General features: G+C 34.4%; 1 protein-coding gene across 1 annotated transcript in view; it reads left to right on the top strand.

Moving 5' to 3' along the window:
- Window positions 1-16,976, top strand: part of LOC128869530 (probable cyclin-dependent serine/threonine-protein kinase DDB_G0292550) — a 65,360-nt gene extending 48,384 nt beyond the window's left edge. The window contains exon 3 of the mRNA XM_054112094.1: window positions 15,918-16,976. Coding sequence (XP_053968069.1) covers window positions 15,918-16,331 — 414 coding nt within the window. The 3' untranslated portion in view covers window positions 16,332-16,976. The remainder of the gene's footprint in view (window positions 1-15,917) is intronic.
- The last annotated feature ends 2,714 nt before the right edge of the window (window positions 16,977-19,690 follow it).

Genomic DNA, 19,690 nt, shown 5'->3' with positions numbered 1-19,690 from the left:
GATGTTTGAAAGCTACCCAGAGGATACGTGGGCTAATACCGGACGTTGTGAGCTTCTTAAACCATATGCAGAAGAATCGTCCTGGCCACTTCCAAGTGAATGGTGGACAGTAACTTTCCCCTCTTGCGTGGACTTCTACACATGGAACCATCCTCCAGTTATATGGTCTAGGTTATGGAAATAGCCAACATACATTTTGGGAGTATAAGGGGATTGGCTATGAGAGAGATAAATATAATAATGAGGGGTGAAAGTGTATTAAGTAATATTTCGAGTTGAATGTAGTTGTTGTAGTATCCATTCATATTCCATTGCAAAACTGAAATCATAGGAATATTACGAAAAGATGAAAACAAAATAGAATTGGAAACATGATGGGCTGAATTAGACTGCTTCCTCGATCTGCATCGTTTTGAATCGTTGAAGGTCGAATAAATGTCATCTGAAATAACGTTAGTTAGACCTGGGGGCAGTTGCTCATCGCTGAGTTATTATGAGAACTGTTGGGGTGAGAGTAAGAAATTATTGGTGTAAAATTTGAGTTTGGTTTCGGTTTCACAAAAACTAAACAATTATTGTGCTCTACAGAAATGCACACATTAAGGACGATGGCAGGAAAAACGAGGGGGATTGCTGTAGAAACCATGATATTAGAATCCAGACGAACACCGATGACATGCATGTTTCAAGATCCTCCAACAACCGATTAATTAAGATTGCACGTGACGGAATTCCAGTGGGAAGGCGACGTCCTGGAAGACCACCGAAAAGAGTGGCCCAAAACTGGATACCATCTTCAATAGAAAATTAATATCAACTATGTATTTAAATATTACATATATAATTCTGTATTATTAATATGATAAATTATAAAATTTTGTATCTAAGAAATTGTGTAAAGAAAAACGGCCATGTCCTAAATAAAAGAAGAAGTTTCGGAGTGAGAGGAGTGGAATTGCTAATTTTTTGTGTATTTACTAAGTTTATTTCTTTGTTGTATTTTTCTATTTACGGAAGATGTTTGTGAAGTTGTTTCAGTTATATTTTTAAAGATCTTGTTGATATATTTGACGAACTGTCAATATTGCTTTTGTTAACTATTTTACTTTGTGCTATAGAGGGAGAGCTAATGATTTGGGAGTAAGTTTGAAGGAAAGAGTTTTGTAGAACTCTTGCTTTGTATCTATTTTTTTGTTGCTTCGCGAATGGTGCATTTGTGTATTACTTTGATTTTAAGAATTTCTTTGGGTTCAAGAAATTTTGGGCAGCTGTTAGTATTTGATGGATGGTCAGCTGAACAGTTTGCGCACATTATTCTGGTACATTCAGTGTTCATATGAGGAGGCAGATCACAGGTTATGCAAGTTGGATGGTTTTTATAATGCTTCATATGCCCAAGGACTTGACATTATCTACAACGCATGGCGTTGGGGAAGTAAGGTCGAACTGAGAGCTTCCACAAAGCTTCGTCGATTTTTTCTGGGAGGAAGTATGAGTCAAAAGTAAGCAATAAGGCTCCTGTTGGACATACGGTGTCGTTAATTTTCCTTTGGAATTTGTATGCGGAGATTACTCCATGTTGCTTTAAACCTTCAATATCCTTGAGAAAAGGCGCGTATATTGTACCTTTGACACAATTGAGATTGGCATGATACGAACATTCAATGTGGCAAATGCCAGGATGATTTTTCGTGTTCAAAAATTTTTCTGCAATTCTTTTGTTTTTTTTGGGAGAATTAAAATATTTCCATCGCGGCGTTCAGCAATGGAATTTATTTCTTTGCTTATGGCTAGCATGGCTTTACGCACAGAGAAACATGAGTATTTAGATAACGGTTTTTCTTTGTCGACAGATTTTATAACTATATATTTCGGATCATCGCATTGGTTAAGTTAACCTGGAGTAAATCAGGAAAAGATTCTTGGGCTTTATTAGATTGCGGACTAGAGTATAAATGGGCATACCTATTCTCCCCTAGGTGAGGAGCCCCAGAGGGCATTTTGAAAGAACTTCACACTTAGCACAGTATAAGCTATATTTTTGGATTAACGCTAGTGAAAAGAAATTGGATGTTAGCAAAAAATTAGCTCGGAGAAAATTAGCGGCCGCACTAGAAAAACTACGAATGACCGTACTCAGGAGAATTAGTCGGTGACTGTTGTGGGATTGCATTCTTCAGTACATGCTCTTTATTTGCTGTGCTCCCTTTACCAATTCAAGATCTCTTTTCGGTAATATCAAGACATTGGTATTGTATGGTTCAAAGTTATGCAATATTTAAAATTTGGTTTGTATGAGAAGTGCACGCCTTCTTTATCAATACCCCCCACTTTTCATAGATTTTTTTTTTTTTTTTTTTTTTTTACCCTTTATTATTGTTTCTATTTCAACTTAAAATATTTACAATTTTTCTTTCTTTTTGGGTTTCAACAGTATTTAGAAGCCAATACCACTATATACATTTATCTAAGAAAAAACAAAAAAATTAACTCGTTATTTAATTAATTAAATTATTTAATGAATAAATATTATATATTTATAAAATTGTGACACCATTTACATTTGCAGGTCAGTTGGTCGTTTGCGCTTAAGCCTCCTCGTCTCGGTTTCCTCTTTTAATGGAAGTTGTCGAATTTCCCTGTTAGAATGTTCTAGTAGTCGGTTTGTGTGTCTTAAGCTGTTGTTGCGTATTTCTTCATGGACTGTTTTTACTTTAAGTTCTCCATGGATATTATCATTTAGTATATACCACTCTGCTTTTGATATTATACGGAGTATCTTATTTGCGTTTGTTGTATAATTTTTATATTTGTTCTGCTCGCAGTTCCCCAAAGCTCTGAGCCATATTTCCATATTGGTGTTATAATTACTTTGTATATTAGTATCTTATTTTCTAGTGAGAGCGTTGAATTTTTTCCCAAAAGCCAATGAAGTTGTTTAAACCTAGTCTTGATTTCGCGTCGTTTTTGTCCAATGTGTAACTTCCAGTTAAGTTTATTGTCTATAATCATACCTAAGTATTGTGCCCTTGTGTCGTGGTGGATTTGTTTATTCTTTATGAATATTGGATTGTATTGTTTTTTTCTCTTGTTAGTGTATGTGACGTGGGCGGTTTTACCTTCGTTTATTTTGACTCCCCACTTCTCGAACCATTGAGTGGTGTTGTCAAGTAATTCCTGAAGTTTATAAGCAGCCTTTCTTGGATCTTTGTCTGATGCTAACAAGACAGTGTCGTCTGCAAATGTTGCTATTAGAGAATTCTTAGTTGCCGGTGTAGGGATATCAGCTGTGTAAAGAAGGTAAAGAAGCGGCCCAAGGACACTACCTTGCGGTACACCTGCTTCCATTGTTAGTATTTCAGAATACTTATCTTCGAATTTCACATAAAATTGTCTTCCAGTTATATAACTTTTCATTAGTTCGTAGTAGTCTGCTGGTAAATAAGTCAAGAGTTTTTGTAGAAGTCCTGCGTGCCATACTGTGTCAAAAGCTTTAGCTACGTCGAGATATACTGCTTCACACGTTCGTTTTTTATCGATGTCTTCAAAAATTTTGTTTGTAACTCTGTGAACTTGTTGGATGGTGGAATGTTTTTGCCTGAATCCGAACTGGTGGCAAGGTATTATTTTGTCCTTTTGTATAATGGGATCGATTCTGTCAAAAAGTAACTTTTCAAAAATTTTTGATAATACTGGTAGTAGGCTTATAGGTCTGTACGAAGTTACTTGCGTAGGATCTTTGCATGGTTTTGGTATTGCTATAAGTTGAGCAATTTTCCATACTTTTGGGAAATATTTCAAGTTCAGGATTTGATTGAACAAGTTCCTTATATAGATAAGCCCCTTCTCTGGGAGTTCTCTTAAAATTTTTCCAGTTATTAGGTCGTATCCTGGCGACTTCTTAGGATCAGTTCTCTTACATATGCATTGTTTTATTTCTTCTAATGTAACATTTTTTGGTTTGCATGGATCTTTTTTTGCGTGGGTCGGGAGAAGGTTTACATTAGGCGTATTGTTCGTAAAAGTACTTTTGTTGTGTTTTGCGAGAACTTCAGTCTTGTCAAGATTTGTTCTAGTCCAGCTGCCATCAAGTTTTCTGATAGGTGGTTTGTATAAAATTTTATTTTCGATTTTGTTTGTAGCTTTCCATAGTGAATAGTTTGTCGTTATACCGGGTCCAAGTTTTTCGATGCGTCTCTTAAGTTTCATATTTTTATGGTCGAATAGCATTTACTTGATTTCCTTTGTAGCAGCGTTTAGCTTGCTTTTGTCAAGTGGCAGCCTTGTTATTTGCCAGCGTTTACGTAAGCGGTTTTTGATTTTGATTTTTTCTTGGATGTGTGCAGGTATATTGTTGCTCGAGGAACAGATAGTTTTTTGTGGAGTTGATTTCATAGTGGCGTTCATTATTGTGTGATTAAAATAGGCTATCGCACTGTCGATTTCGTCAAAGGTCTTTAAGCTTATTTTATTGTTAAGATTACGGATGACTATTTCTCTAAATGTATCCGAGCAGGTTTTTTTGTTATATATGTTTCTATTCGAGGATTCCTTCGTATATGAGCTCTGATATATCATTATTATTGGGGAATGGTCAGACGACAATTCAATTAACGATTTAATTGACATATCTTCGTGGTTAACGTTTTTTGTTATAAAGAAGTCGATCAGATCTGGACTTTTTTTTGGATCAGCTGGCCAGTATGTTGGGTCGCCACTACTTATGAACTTGCTGTTGCTCTTTTTTATGGCGTCCAGTAAATTACGTCCTTTGGAGTTCGTCAATCTTGAACCCCAAATTGCATTTTTAGCATTATAATCCCCGCCAGCTATGTATCGTTTGCCAAGTGTTTTCAAAAAGTCGTAGTATTGTGGTATGGAATTTATGTATTTTGGGGGACAATATACAGCAGATATTGTTAGTTTGCCGCCTTCATCTTCAATTTGGATCGATGTCGCTTGTATGTTTTCTTTTTCGTATTTTTCTAATTCAATGCATTTAATGTCTTGCCTAATTATTATCGCTGTGCCTCCATGGGCTTTGTTGTCAGGGTGGTTTGTGACAAATATTTTATAGTTAGGTATCCTTGCAAAGCTTTTGTCAGTGAAGTGTGTTTCAGAAATTAGTAATACGTCTATTGAATTATGGTTTATAAACACTATCAGTTCTTTCAAGTGTTGGCTCAAGCCGTTTGCATTCCAAGCGACTATTTTCAGTCTACTTGTGCTGCCAATCTATTTTGTTTACGAGCAGTGTTATAATATTCATTATGTTTGACATTTATGCGAAGACCTGCTTCATCATTTCTTTTAACTCTTTGATGTCGTCATTTGAAGTTGCTTCATAATTTGTTTCAGAATTTGTCACACCCGATTGTGGGTTGTTAGAAATAACTTGGGCATATGACATTGTCGGTTTGACATATTGTGAATCTATTTGCCGATTTAAAGCGTTTTGCTGTTTATCAGTATTCAATTCTTTGTTACGTTGCTCTGGGTATTGTTTTATTTTGAGTGCTTTGTACACCGCGCATCCTCTGTAGCTTGCTGTGTGTTTGCCTCCGCAATGGGCGCATTTTATGTTGCTGCTATTTTCTACAACACACTCTATAGTTTTGTGATTACCCGCGCATTTTACACAAACTGGGGTTTTTGTGCAAAAGTTTTTAGTGTGTCCGTATTTTTGACAATTTGTGCATTGTGGAATTATTTTCTTTTGATGAGGCGGTTCAAAACTTATTTTGCAGTGTAATAGATTATTTATTGAATAAATATCTTTATTGTTTGCACCTTGCTTCATCTCCAATGAGAACAATGGCAGAGATTTCTTTGTGCCTTTTTGCAAAATATTTTGAATATTAATTATTTCAGGGCCTAACTCTAGTAGTTCCTGCTTAATTTCATCTTTATCAGCCGAGTAATGCATTCCCCTTAGGAATACTTTGAATCCTCTTTCTTCCTTTAGTTTAAAAGTATAATACTGGGTTTTCTTCTCCTTTAATAAATTAATGATTGCAGTATAATTGTGTGATTCGAGTGGCTGTAGTTTAACTTCATTGTTTTTCAAAGCCTTAAGTTCATATTTGCAATCAGGAATGGTACTCAGTGCCTGCATTAACTTATCAATGCGTTCTACGTTTTGTATGTAAATCGGTGGGGGCTTGCGTTTTTTAATTATTGGGTTTAAGTTTTCTGCAGCGGTTGGTCTTTTTGTTCCACTGTTATCGGTTCTGTCATTGTCTGGTTCGTCGTCTGAAAGCAATTCGAACATGTTTGAAGATGTTTGCTGGCTGAGCCAATATGACGTTAGCTTTCTTTGGTTTGTTGTTGTGTCTTTGCTTTTATGCTTTTTGTGCTATGTATATAATCATTTTGCTTACTTGGGGAGTTGCGGTACCGTTTTTGTGTAGTTTGGACTGCCGTGTTTTTGTTGGAGCTTTCACATTCGATGTTTTGTTTGTTGGACTGCTTTACTTGTGTAATTTCCTTCGTTGATTCTGTTTGCTGTTGTTGGATTGCTGGGATAGCTGTGTTTACTGTTTGCAGGGTGTTTCTCTTTGTTGTCATTATCGGCGCTGATGTGAATACCACTGATGTAGTTGTTGTGGCTGAGTAGAATGACGCGAGAGTGGTTATAGGCGTATTTGTTGTTGAGTCTTTGTAGTTTGTTTGGTAGGTCGTGCTTGTTGGGGTTTTGTTTTGTTCACTCCATGAAGTTGGTTCGCTTGGTGACAGTACATTTGGTGTTGTTGTACGAGTTAAAAGTGGTTTTATATGTACACATGTGTTCGCTGCGTTATCGCGAGGTTCGCTGAAGTTTGTTTTTGGCGCAAGTTTTGACGAATTTTGTCGCTCTTGCGGTGGAGAATGCCCCACAGGCATCTCAAGTTGTTTCTGTTTTTGTTTGTTATTAAAATTATTTTTTTGTTTTGCACTTTCACTTAAGTATGTAGAATGTCGAATAAGCTGATGTATTGTATATTCAGCGTGTAAGCGTCTATATCGCAATTTGGAAATTTTTGAGTTCGGTTTTATCACTTTGATAGGCTATACTCGAGAGCTGTTAAAATCACGTCCGTTCAAAAGTAACGTCCGTACAAATGTAATGATTTTAGGGCATTGAAATATTATACATCTGTGCCAAATGCCATTTTTTTATTCCTTGATATATAAGTATTATATATATTTTTAGATGGCATTTTTAAGAGGAACTACTATGAATATCCTTTTTACTCCCAAATATCATTAGTCTATTATAAATTATGTCGAAACTTTGCGCTATTGAAAACTGATCTGTGTAGGAGGTGCCACTTCCCACTTACCATTACCATCCACTTTTTGGAGTTATTGAGGCATTGATCTCTGAGCTCTGCGAACTCATAATACATACTACTCTACAATGAATGGTATCGAAACTATACAGTAGTAAGTAATTGGTTTGTATTGTGACTGCCACACCTCCTTTACTGATGCTGCTAATTTTTCTGAATTAATGTATTCATTTTTCATATATATCCTTGTACCAAGTTTCAGCATTCAGGCACAAATGGTTTCCAAAATATGTAATATTAAAAGATTAGTTAGTATAGGATATGCCATGCCCCTAATTTTAAATTAATTTTACAATGCTTATATTCTTCAGGCAATAACAAGCAATAAGTTACGAAATTTCAATACAATCCGACGATTGGTTTGTCAGCTTTTAAACTACGTCAAGCAAACAAATATTCTATATTATATGTAAGATAAAGATATAGATATGAATATGAATCAGATCGGATTTATATATGTAACTATCTCGACATCAAAACCACCTATTGCTTTATGGCGTTTGGTTTTTTTTTCTTGGATTATTGTTAATGGCTTGTATCAATAGGAAAGAGATTGCGGAATCACGACCACTGAATCTGTATTCATATTGCGTGTGACACGGATATTCATCGAATAATGCTTATAGTTCTGCACCTGGAAACTTTTTCATCCGTGCCACATTGAAACTATTCCCATTCCGTTGTTTCAATATCATACATCACCTCAGAGATTATCATCATCAGCCATCAACTATCCTTTTGCATTTGAATTGATCAAAAGCTAACATCGTTCAGTTTTTACTTTTAGCTTTTTCCAGTCTTCATTAATGTTTTGTAGCCATGTCATCTGCCTTTGCTTGTTACGATGATTGTATTCTAGCCAAGTATTATTTTCAGTGGTTGTGATTCTTCCATGCGCATTATATGACTAGCTCAGCGTAGACGTTGAGCATTAACCCTTTGCACTCGAAGTTTTTTTTGAGTCATATTACCAGCAACTCGAAGCCATTTGAGTGAAAAGATCATATTCACATGTAAGTTCATGATATACGCATTGAAAGAAAAGTCATCGTTGTATGTTATTATTTTTTTAATTGTTTATGGATACAAATGTTAGGATATATAAAAAAAATTATAAAATTATTACATTTTGTAATCTTCCAAAGTGTGATACCTCTCGAAGCAATTGCCAATATGTAATCTTGGCTTCTCTAGACAGGTATCACAAAAATAATGGGTCTGCCGTCTTTCGCCTGGAATTTTTCTATTCGAACACACTACACAATCTTTCTTGGTTCCAGAACGTATAATATGTAGGTGGTTGTTGAGTCTGGCCTCCGTATTTGGTGTGTAACTGTATTCTCGAGATGTGCTGTTTTGTCGGAAATTCCCAATCAATTGGTCCACCAACAATTTTACAAACTTCAAGTGTGTCATTGGTTTTTCATTATTTATTTTTTTAACAGAAGTGTACAATATATATGCATTTACTGTACACATTTCCATCCCCCAAAAAAATAGTTTTCTCCACCATTTCAGGGATTTTCTCAGAAAACAATATGTTGCAGCATATTGGTCGGCCCGATCTACTCCACGCATATTTTTTGTGTAATCGATAACAATTTTAGGTTTTTGTATTCTGACCAATTCACCACCACGTACTCTTCTATCAACCGATGTCAAACCCGCTTCATTACGAGTACTTAACAAAGTGACAATCCTTTTGTCCTTCCATGCGAGAACTAGGGTTTTGCCTTTTCTGTAAGCCACTGTTTTCCTGTCTCTTACAAATTGCGGTTTTTTTATTGTCGTTGGTAAATATTTCCTATTTGTTTTGATTGTGCCGGTGAGGAAACAATTCATTTTTAGCAGTTCTTCAGCAAGGGGTATGCTTGTATAATACCTGTCGGTATACATATGATAACCTTTAGCATTAGGAACATTGTCCTTAAGCACGTATTTCTGCCTACTGGTGCATTTTTGTGTAAATGAAGCATCCAAAATATTTGCTGGAATCTATCTCGGGTAAATACGTCTGAAAAGAATGGAATTTTACTGGTGAACTTGGTACACCAATATTCCTGGAGATTTGCAACCGGCATGGTTCCCATATTCAAGATCACTCCGATGAAGGCCAGAAATTCTTTCCGATTAACATCACTCCATGTATTCCATATTGATCTCCTTGACAATTGCCTTCCACGCAGTCTTGAATTTGCGTAATCATTTGTCTCTTTTATTATGGAATCAATCAATGTATCAGTAAAATATAATTGAAAAAAATCTAACGGTTCTTTTATATCGTTGGAAATTTGTGGTCCGGCAATTCGAGGTGAAATATCGAAATCCATAGGAGATGGAATATTATCCACTTCCGAAACATCCATCCATTCGTCATTTCCAGTTGAATCTGTTGTGTCTTCTATATTTCCTTCTGTATCACTTTCAAATCCCTCAATATCACTTTAAATTCTCGGTATGTGTCGTCGTACTGCAGGAAATATATCACTATCATTAGAATCGGATTCATGGCTTAGTTCAATATTGTCTGCTTCATCACGGCCAAGAGCGTCTATGTTATTTCTGTAATGTTCACCATGAACTTCGAATTCTAATTCGTCGCTACTACTTTCAATATCACTATAATTTTCACAAATTTTTCTTTTATTTGCCATATCGGGGATATAAATATGAATTCAAAATATAAAAACAACAGATAAACTAGAATCTGATATACACTCTACTGCTGAATAACACGACTTAACTCACTTGCATCCAAGTGCGGAATGCGGAATGTTGCTCAAACCGCGATTGTGTGCTGTTATCGAGAGCATAACAATCTGCGAGCCGCGACCGTTATTTGTCACCAACAGCGAAATATCCTATAACTAATTTTTACGATTTGTTTTTGTTCTCATGTTAAAAACTGAAAATTATTTCCATTGTCTCCGTAGCGGAGCCCTCGACTTTGAAGACAAATTTTAAAGGGCTCCGCTCCGGAGCCCTCGAGTGCAAAGGGTTAATAAACATTACGAATTCCCCGCCATTGCACAAGTTAATCAGCTCGTTGTTATACCGTATCCGTTAATCACCGCAGTCATCTCGTATGAGACCAGAAATGCTTCTTAAGGGGGGAAGCTGGTCTAGAGCGCAAAAAATGGGCATATTTTATGAATTTATTTTGACTCAACAAAGGAATCAATCGAAAATCTGTGAAATAGGTTTAATAATATAGCTTTCATGGTACAAATACAAAATTTTTCGTCTGAATTAATTTCAAAATGGCCGCTGTCCAGCAGTTCTCCTAAGGCGCCTTTTTTTCTAGTGGGTCCATTGCCGAAGACGTAAACTCCTTAATTTTTGTCCTGGATCAAAAAATAAAATTTTTTTAGTTTCTATATAACAACAGAAAGAGACGTACGTAGGATTTTTTCGATATTTTGGTTTTTCGCGAAATGGTGCACGTTTGAACAAAAAGTTACAATTTTCACTATAAAGAACGACATAAAATTGTTGATTAAAAAAAAAACTATGTAATATAAATAAAAAATCCTACGTACGTCTCCGGAGAAAGGTATTTCGAATGTATTGTCAAAATTTCGTAAGAATCGGTAAAGATTTGTTCGAGTTATGTCTTCGGCCAGTTTAAAAAAAGTGATTTCGAGAAAAACGCGTTTAAAGTTGTAAGTAGCGTTCGGGGCATACCTGCGAGGCACTGCCGTCGAATGAAAAATTTGGGCATTTAGACATTTTTGCTGGCATCCCTCATTTGGTATATTATTTCTAAGACCCTAAAGCACCTTTAAGACAAAAAAAAAATTTTCGATTTTTTCAAAATTCTAGACCAGCTTCCCCCCTTAAGATAGCTCGCTCAAAAACCCTAAGTCGTTCTTCTTCTGCCAGTGCACTATGGTCTGAAATTCAAATTTTTTGGCATAAATTAGAAGTAGTGGTACTAGGCCATTGAAATTTCGCATACAGGTTAAATATGACTTAGTTAAGAAAAATTCCAAGAATGGATGAAATCGGTCATTCCCCAGGGGTACCTCCCTTGGACCTATAGTAAACATTTTTGAATTTCAGCTCCAAAAATTGCGATATCTTAACGAAAATTGGTAAATATGTTATTCTCGTAATACGCATCGACGATACCAAAAATAGTTGAAATCGGCCAGTCCCTAGGCGTACCTCCCTTGGACCTATAGTAAAAATTTGGTTTCATAAAATGAAAAATTTGCATATGATAGGCAAAAGTGGTCAAATAATTTTATTATCCAAATATTTATACATATGTTTTTCTGAAACAATTATTTTTATAATAACATTAACTGTACATCTGAAATGAGAGAGAAGTTACAGAATTATTAAATTCACTTGAATATATATTAATATAAAAAGTTATATGTACCAAGCAAATAATTCGAAATCACAGTCTTCCGTATCTAAAACTAAAGCGTTCTCCACAACGTCTGCTTCCGACATAGCGGAATCAGAATTATCCGAATCGTATTCAGATCCCCCTGGCAAGTGGTTGAAAATTTGAAGCTCACTTGAAGGTGCAAGCAAATGTATTACTTCTTCTGGTAGCTTATCTCTTTTCCGATATTTTTCTCTAGCGGATAAAGGCAAGCTGGAAAGAAGGAGGTCTGAAGACTCCATTGCTCTATTGAAAACATCAGTCATATTATTTTTTCTTGCATGTGCGATGCGATCTCTCTTGTATAATTTATTTCGAGCTTCTGACGCATTTTCACCAAAACAACCAACAGGAATTACGCAATTTTCTATAATCTGTGAGCCGTGAACTAATATTTTATGTACTGTTGCTGACATTGGAAACCATAAATATTTTTCCATGTACAAGAAGGCAGTTCTTTTACGAAAATCTTCAAACTTTGTGGTATCTATAGGATACTCGCAGGAGATCGGAATTAATATAACTCTAAAGTTATTCAAAATTTCTATATCAATATTTGTAAATAAAGAAAAGAGTTCCAAATTTTTAAATGCTTTCCTGGCAGTATTGCCGTCATTTGATGTTCGACTACCATTTGCTTTAGGCTTATCTGCATGAAGGCCCATTTCTTCCCAAAACCTCTTTTGTACTTCTTGTTTTCGAAGTTGGAATGCTTTTTTAACTGAAGCTTCCCTTATTTGCCACTTTTTTAATTCGATTCTATAAGCAATGTGTACAACGAATTCAAATACTCGAATCTATGCATGTAGTGGGCTAATACCATATTTAAGGGATGTAAGTTTGGGCTTAAAAACATCAGAATTCAAATTTTTAGTTGTTACGAATTGTTTTGGTGTAGCACCACATATTGGGCATTTTTGATTAGAATTGGTGTTTGTTATAACATTTAGTACTTTTCCATCAATCAAAGTCATATACAAATCATAATTGACAATAATTTTTTCTCCGTTATCAAGGAAATATTCAAATGGATTTAAATAAGATATTTGCATATCTAGCTGACTATATTCTCATAGAATTAGAGCTGTAGATTCTTTTGCTAATTGCATTTTTAATGGCCTGCAAAACCGCAGTGATTGCGTAGAGCGATTCCTCCAAATAATTTTGCCAGAACTGTCCAACATTTGTAAAGTTATAATGGTAGTTATAAACAGTGATTGGTCAAAAAGTTGAGGTGTACTTGTCTCAAACCTTTGTTTAAACATACTTTGTCCCGTTGTGCCGTCAAACCCATAGCTAGCAATTCGAAATTTCTCCCATAACGTGCAAAACATCTTTTTGGAATAAAAGAATGCGTTGTGCGTTTTGGTCTAAGAGATTTGTCAGTGATACTTCTGCTGAAGACTCCGACACAGATATCTCCTTAGGCCGGCAAAGTAGCTTGCATTTAATTACTTCCTCATAGCTTGGATATATATTGCAATTCCTTTCTTTATTTAACAAAATCATGTTGATATATTGTCTTTTGCTTAAATCATTTTCAAGTAAAAATGCGAGAGCTTCTTCCGGAGTTATTGGAACTGCTTTAGGTTTTTTGGAGGTAACAGATTTTCTTATTTCGCTTTGTTCTGCTTGATGCGCAGTTTTATTTAAAATAAATGCTAAATCACGTTGTTTTGATTATTTTGCCGCAACAGTAGTTGCATGAATCAAAAAAACAACGTCGTCATTGTTTTCACAAGAAAGATCACTTGCCAGCTTCCTCTTAAGCCGATCTTTTGCATCTGTGTAGCTAACCTTTGGTCGTCCTGCTTTACTTGAACAGGGTTTTTCAAAATCATTCTCAGAAATTTCAATCATAGTTGTTGCGGAAACCCACTGGGGGTTTTTCTCTTTAAATCTATTAACCATACGATTACATTTTGATAATTTTTCGCTGACATATGCTAATAAATTTTGTATTTTTTATCTTATTTCATTTTTTTTTCTTTAAACTTATCTCATTAGTATTAATGTTTTTAAAACCCCAATCCAAAACAACATTAGTTTTGCGATCGCCCTCTATCCAAACTCCAAGCATTTCTTCGTGTTGGAATTCAAAGGTTGCTGAAAATTACAAATATACTTAAATGGGGCAAATGTTACATACATGATTTTAAAGAACATACCCCAAACTTCCACCGAACATAAAAATCTGGAACAATACGGGACAATACACACAACTTTCACTCCACAGAATACAGATTAATACGAAATTTTCGGTTAAAAAAGCTATTAAACAAAACTCCACACTATACAGATATGACACAATAAACCGCATTTTTTTCATTAAGTTAAAAAAAAGATACCGTTCTTATATTCTTCTATTATAAATTTATTTCTTTTTTTTCCTTTTTAACTATTATCGAACAGCTGTTTTCTTACAATATTTTACTGAACTGTTTACAAGTTTTTTGTTGCTTCAGTAGCATCGTGTTTTACAGCTCATATTTAGAACAGAGTTGCCATATCCAAATAATTTTTTGTATATTTTAGACCACTGAAATGTCTCAATTAATACTGCGTACCTATTTTTTGGAAATAAGAAAAAAAAATTTTGGATTCATGCCAAAATATTTGAATTTCAGACCATTGTGCAGTGTCATGGACCAAGCCTCAGCACCGTACATAAGTACACCCAGGAAGTTGAAATTTGACACACTTTCGAGTTAAGAAGAACCCTTTGAGATATTGAAAAGTTTACTTCTGCCTTCATCTTTTGAGATTTTCATGTTTATTTTTTTCGTTTATTATTACACCAACGGCTTTATTGTTTGCTTTAATTCGTGTAAAAATATCCTCCGTGTGCCTACGATTTCTTGTAATAATGGCAATATTATCTGCATAAGCGATAGTCACATCAGATCGGCTGAACAGGTGGCCAGATTATACTTATACATACTCTTTGATGGCATAGTGTAACATTAGGTTAAATATTGTTGTTTACAGTGCGTCGCCTTGCTACATACTTCTTCCAATAACAAAGGAGTAGGTTTCATTATGTTGCCTTTTGTGTTGCGAATGGTTAATATTGCCAGATGAACTAACTTTGGTGGCATATTAGATTCTTCCATTGCTTTTGCTACATATGGTCTTTTTGAGCTGTCACAAATTACGTACGTAGGCATTGCATTTCAGATATATTTATATCAATATTTTGTGGCAACCTGATCTTTCGCGCATAGTATATCATCTATGGGTGTGAAAGCCAGTAAAAAGGTGTAAAAAGGTTTTTCATTATTCCGCCAATTATGCATATACAAAATATTATATCACGATAAGAACTGGCAAAGGTAGTTATAGGGATCGCTTGCCGATACGATCTTATATGTCACCATCTATTGACGAATCGCAATTTTCTATTTATGCACCCAATTTTGATTGCTCAGTTCAAAACTTGGAGCATTCAATTGCGAGCATATTAAGAGACAAGTTAGAGTTGGAAGTAGAATTCAGGAGAGGATAGTTTCAGTCAGTTTTCTAACAGCTATTAGCCACTACTAGACACCCAGGCCACTGCAGTGAAAGAAAAGAAAGAAACAGCTGATTGCGATTCAAGCGATTTATAAATCATATTTTAAATAATTTGATTTATATGTCAAAATACCTTGTATGAATGCCAGTTTTTACACAGGCTACTCTCACTTAAATTCAAGGCAAAAGGGGTTTTACATTATTTAAGTGAATTATAAAACACTGTATTGTGTATACTACATAGTTTATTAATTTGAAAAACTTAATTGAGTATTTTTTGCAATTTATGGTACGAAGTATGTCAGCAATTGGTTTTTAAAAATGGTGGGGGAGGAGTGTCGTGATCTGTAATAATTCATATGCTCGTACGTACCCATCTGTGATTTAAAAGCATTCGATGAGCCTCAACAGCAATTTTCTTCGAATGGAAGCAAACAATTTAAACTCCCCGAGAATTCGAAAATTTGGTAGCGAACAAATTTATGAAGAAATCAAAAATGCAATTCATAGAGGTCCAAGCATTTGTGTAATACTTTAGATCTGTCGTTTTTGATTTGCGCTTATCACTGCAACAATCAACCGAAAACCGGTAGAATAAAAATTATACACCTGATAACATCAGATATAGTCAGTATTCTGCATCTTATTTAAAATATCTCTTTTCTCCCGATAATTAGGACTTACCACTTGAAAAGAACCTGGAGACTGATTACTTCTCACGAGCGACTCGCTTGCAGCCACAAGTTGATGTATCAAGCAAGGAAGCATTGCTATTGGAGGGCATCATACGAGACTTAAATGGGCACACTTCCACGTCAGTCATTACCCCTGAATATATGGAACATTTTATTATGAGTAAAAGTCGCACCGAAAAAGAAGCAGCCCCTGCTATGTTCGCGGACGTGTTTGCATTGCCGTCGAGCCTCAATATAGCATTCTCTAAAAATACGGAAAAAGTGGCTGATGCTTCTGTCATTGAAGATCCAATAAAAACAAATGCTTTTATTAGTTATGCCAAGCCACAGGTACGAAATTCAGCAAAAGAGACTGGTGGTCCAGTGGAGCTGTATGAATACGGTACTCCTTACTAACTTCCGGAAATATCAAATTAAATTCAATATCAGGCAGTGACGTTCGAAAATGTACCAAACAGCATGTATAATACACCTGTAGATTTGTATATACATAATGAAGGTGGCAAGAAAGAGCTATTAGATATTCAAACCACTTAGGCATACATACGGATACATGTTAGTGATTTATGTTCAAGTATAAGACACACGTTACTTACATGGTACAAGAACTATTTTACAGGGCGCATTGATTGCAACTCGGAGTGAAAATACTAGAATGCTATAATAAAATCTCCAAAGCTGTTAACATTCCCAGGTAAAATTTTGTTTCGAATGAATAACAACGATTGTCGAAAAAGGGTTTAATGCATACCTGTGACTTTTATTTTTATAATTATTTCGCGCAAAATAATTTTGTACACTTTAACAGATTACCGAAAGGGTAGTTTTGATCCGATTTATAGGACCAGTAGAAAATTCGCCATTGTTTGTGCATATTAAGCACGCCAATCACAGAATCACGGAATCCAAGTTTTTTGAAATCTCGGAAATGTCGGGAATAACTTGTTTTAATCGAAATATTGAATTCAAAGAAATAAAAACTTACATAATTTTGAATAAAATAAAAGCTATTTTGGAAGAAACTTGGTTTACTTTACTTATTGAAGCTTTATGATCTAGAGAGATAAATAGGTATACATTCCTTAATCTCATGGTTTTTAAATAGTTACAATTAAAAAATGCATTCAAAAAAACGAAATATCCTTTAGTATTTTTATTATTTTATTATTTATGAATATGTTTTATACTTTTCGTGTATTAATTAAAAAAAAATTAAATAAAGCTGTTTCTCGAAAAACCAAAAAAACAAAAAATACTGTAAGAAAATGGCTAATCCTATTTCAAAAGTATGAGTGATTAAGAAATTAAATTAAATTTAAATAAAGATAGGCTTGATTAAATTAAGAATTATTTAATAACATAATTTTTTATAGCTATTTGAATACATTGTAAGTTTTTGGTTATATTTGCCAGTTGAGATCTTGAGATTTACAGGCATTGTTTTATTATATTATATATTTTGGCTCTTTCCGTTCGAAAGAACTCGAAAAGTTGAAAGAAAGTTATTTCAATATTGTGTTTTATTACGTTATTTTAATCTTATACACTGTTGCAGAAGTGTGCAGTAAACAGATGCTAATGTATATTCGTGGTATTTGCTTAGGTAGCAACAGTATGTTTATAACCATTTCGTTCTGTAGCTTTTGAACCTTATTACATTTTTAACAAAACATGGCTTTATTTCATGGTATGTTTAAATGTTTTCAGTTTCTGATATTTTACTCTTATTAAAAATGTTATACCACGTGTGGAATCTACTGTTATTACTTACTTTAAAAATATTTCGAAATTCCGGGATCCGCTATTTTGATCCCTAGTATATAAGTCCGAAATATGTATAATTTTTTTTAAATTTAAACTGGGAACGCAAAAAGCATTGGAGGTCTTAATACATGAGTCTAGTACTTTCATCCTGAATGGCAATCATTTCGAACCCAGATAATTACTCTGCAAATGTTGCATGGTATCATGTATGTATGTATGACTGTATAGTTCATATATACATTTAAAAGATTTTTTAGGTTTATTTCTAATTCTAAAAGATTTATGAACTACATATGTACATATATGAAAATCTAAAGTCACATACAAAATCATACACACATTATATGTATATGTTCATACATATGTATGTACAAACATTCATGCATGTACTATCACTTTCGAACTTCTATGTGTACGTGCATATGGTTATTTCTGCATGCAAAGCAGGGGTTGGTTGCTACGCGTTATTATTGTGAGAATCCACATAATTGTGCATATAAATGTGTGTACATAAATACACAGCAGTAAATTGGACTACCTCAAGCCTAACATAGAACTACCCTATATAGTAACACAATCAGTTCCTGAAATGGGTAGTTTACAATGACGCTTAAACGAGATCGCCCCAATGTAAACTGCAGAATAACTATATTTTAGCATTCTTACATTTAAGCATATATACAGATGTATTTGTATTTGATTTATTATTTTATCATAATAAAAAATTATACATACCTACATATTTACTTTATATAAGTATTATATGTATATAATTGCATTTGCGAGAATATAAGTATAATATACATACATACACATACATACATATGTATGTACATACCGTCGTTCGGGCACTCCAAAATCCACCTCATAAAACAATAGACCCCTTCTTTTCGCCAAGCGTTAGGAAGTGGCGTATAGATGAAGCAACTAGTATAAATAAACATATCTTGGCAGCACAGTAATGGAACTGCCTAAAATTACATTTGTTTGTAAAATAGTGAGTTATACAATTTTTATGAGGTATAACCACACTCGCTAGCGGCGAATCTTGCTCGATAACTTTGTTCTTGCTTTCGTGCTTGAAGTGGCGAATAAAAGAGGCCTAATATCATATTACCTACATATACATACATAAATAAATTTCCTATTATACGTACTTTAGTGTAAGGAGATCAAGATGAGCCTGCCTTAATGCAGGCAGTAAAGATTTTTTTACCAAATTAGTTATAACACATCGAAAACAAAAGAAGTAACCTGATTTTCTCAAAACAATGAGGTGATAGGCAATTTTGAGCCATGGAATCGAGTTTAGCGCACGCAAAATACATCGGGAACCAGTCTCACATAAAAAAAGATGTATACCTGTGTGATGAAATACACCCATGTACAATGCGCAAAAATCGGATGTCCTTTTCACTACCGATTATGTAAACAAAAACTTTTATAAATCTTACCTTCTGCTAAAGCTTACAATGGAGTTGTAGTTTCAATAAATTTACCGTCAACATTTCGTATGCTGGTATATATGTATGTAGTAAGCAATGTAATCAACAAAAAAAATCAACATGTTGAAAAAATAATTCCATATGTACACATATCAATTATCTATGAAATCTTATACTTTCACCACGCACACGTCTATACATTAAAGATATGTATGTATGCTTATATAAATATATGGATGTGATCATATGCCCTAAGTTAAGACCCATCGGAGTACATTTTAACAAGATGCACTAAGTTTTGCCGTTGCGCATACTAATATATCTAGGTTTGTTAAAATTGGGAAAAAGTATCACTTAAGCAGCTTTTTAAAATTTCACTTTTACTCAAAAATGCCATAAAAATTAGGAAAATATACATACAAGACAAAGCGAACAAGATATGTATATAGGAACTATTTATGGAGTCCTCTAAAACATTATCAATTGTACTTTTCTTACTAGATGTTCACTACACTTGTATATGTTTATAGGTGCTGGTGATTCTGG

This window comes from Anastrepha ludens, chromosome X (genome assembly GCF_028408465.1).
Source record: "Anastrepha ludens isolate Willacy chromosome X, idAnaLude1.1, whole genome shotgun sequence".
Lineage (NCBI taxonomy): Eukaryota > Metazoa > Arthropoda > Insecta > Diptera > Tephritidae > Anastrepha > Anastrepha ludens.
The sequence above is the reverse complement of the archived record's forward strand: the minus strand, read 5'-3'. Positions and strand labels throughout refer to the sequence as shown.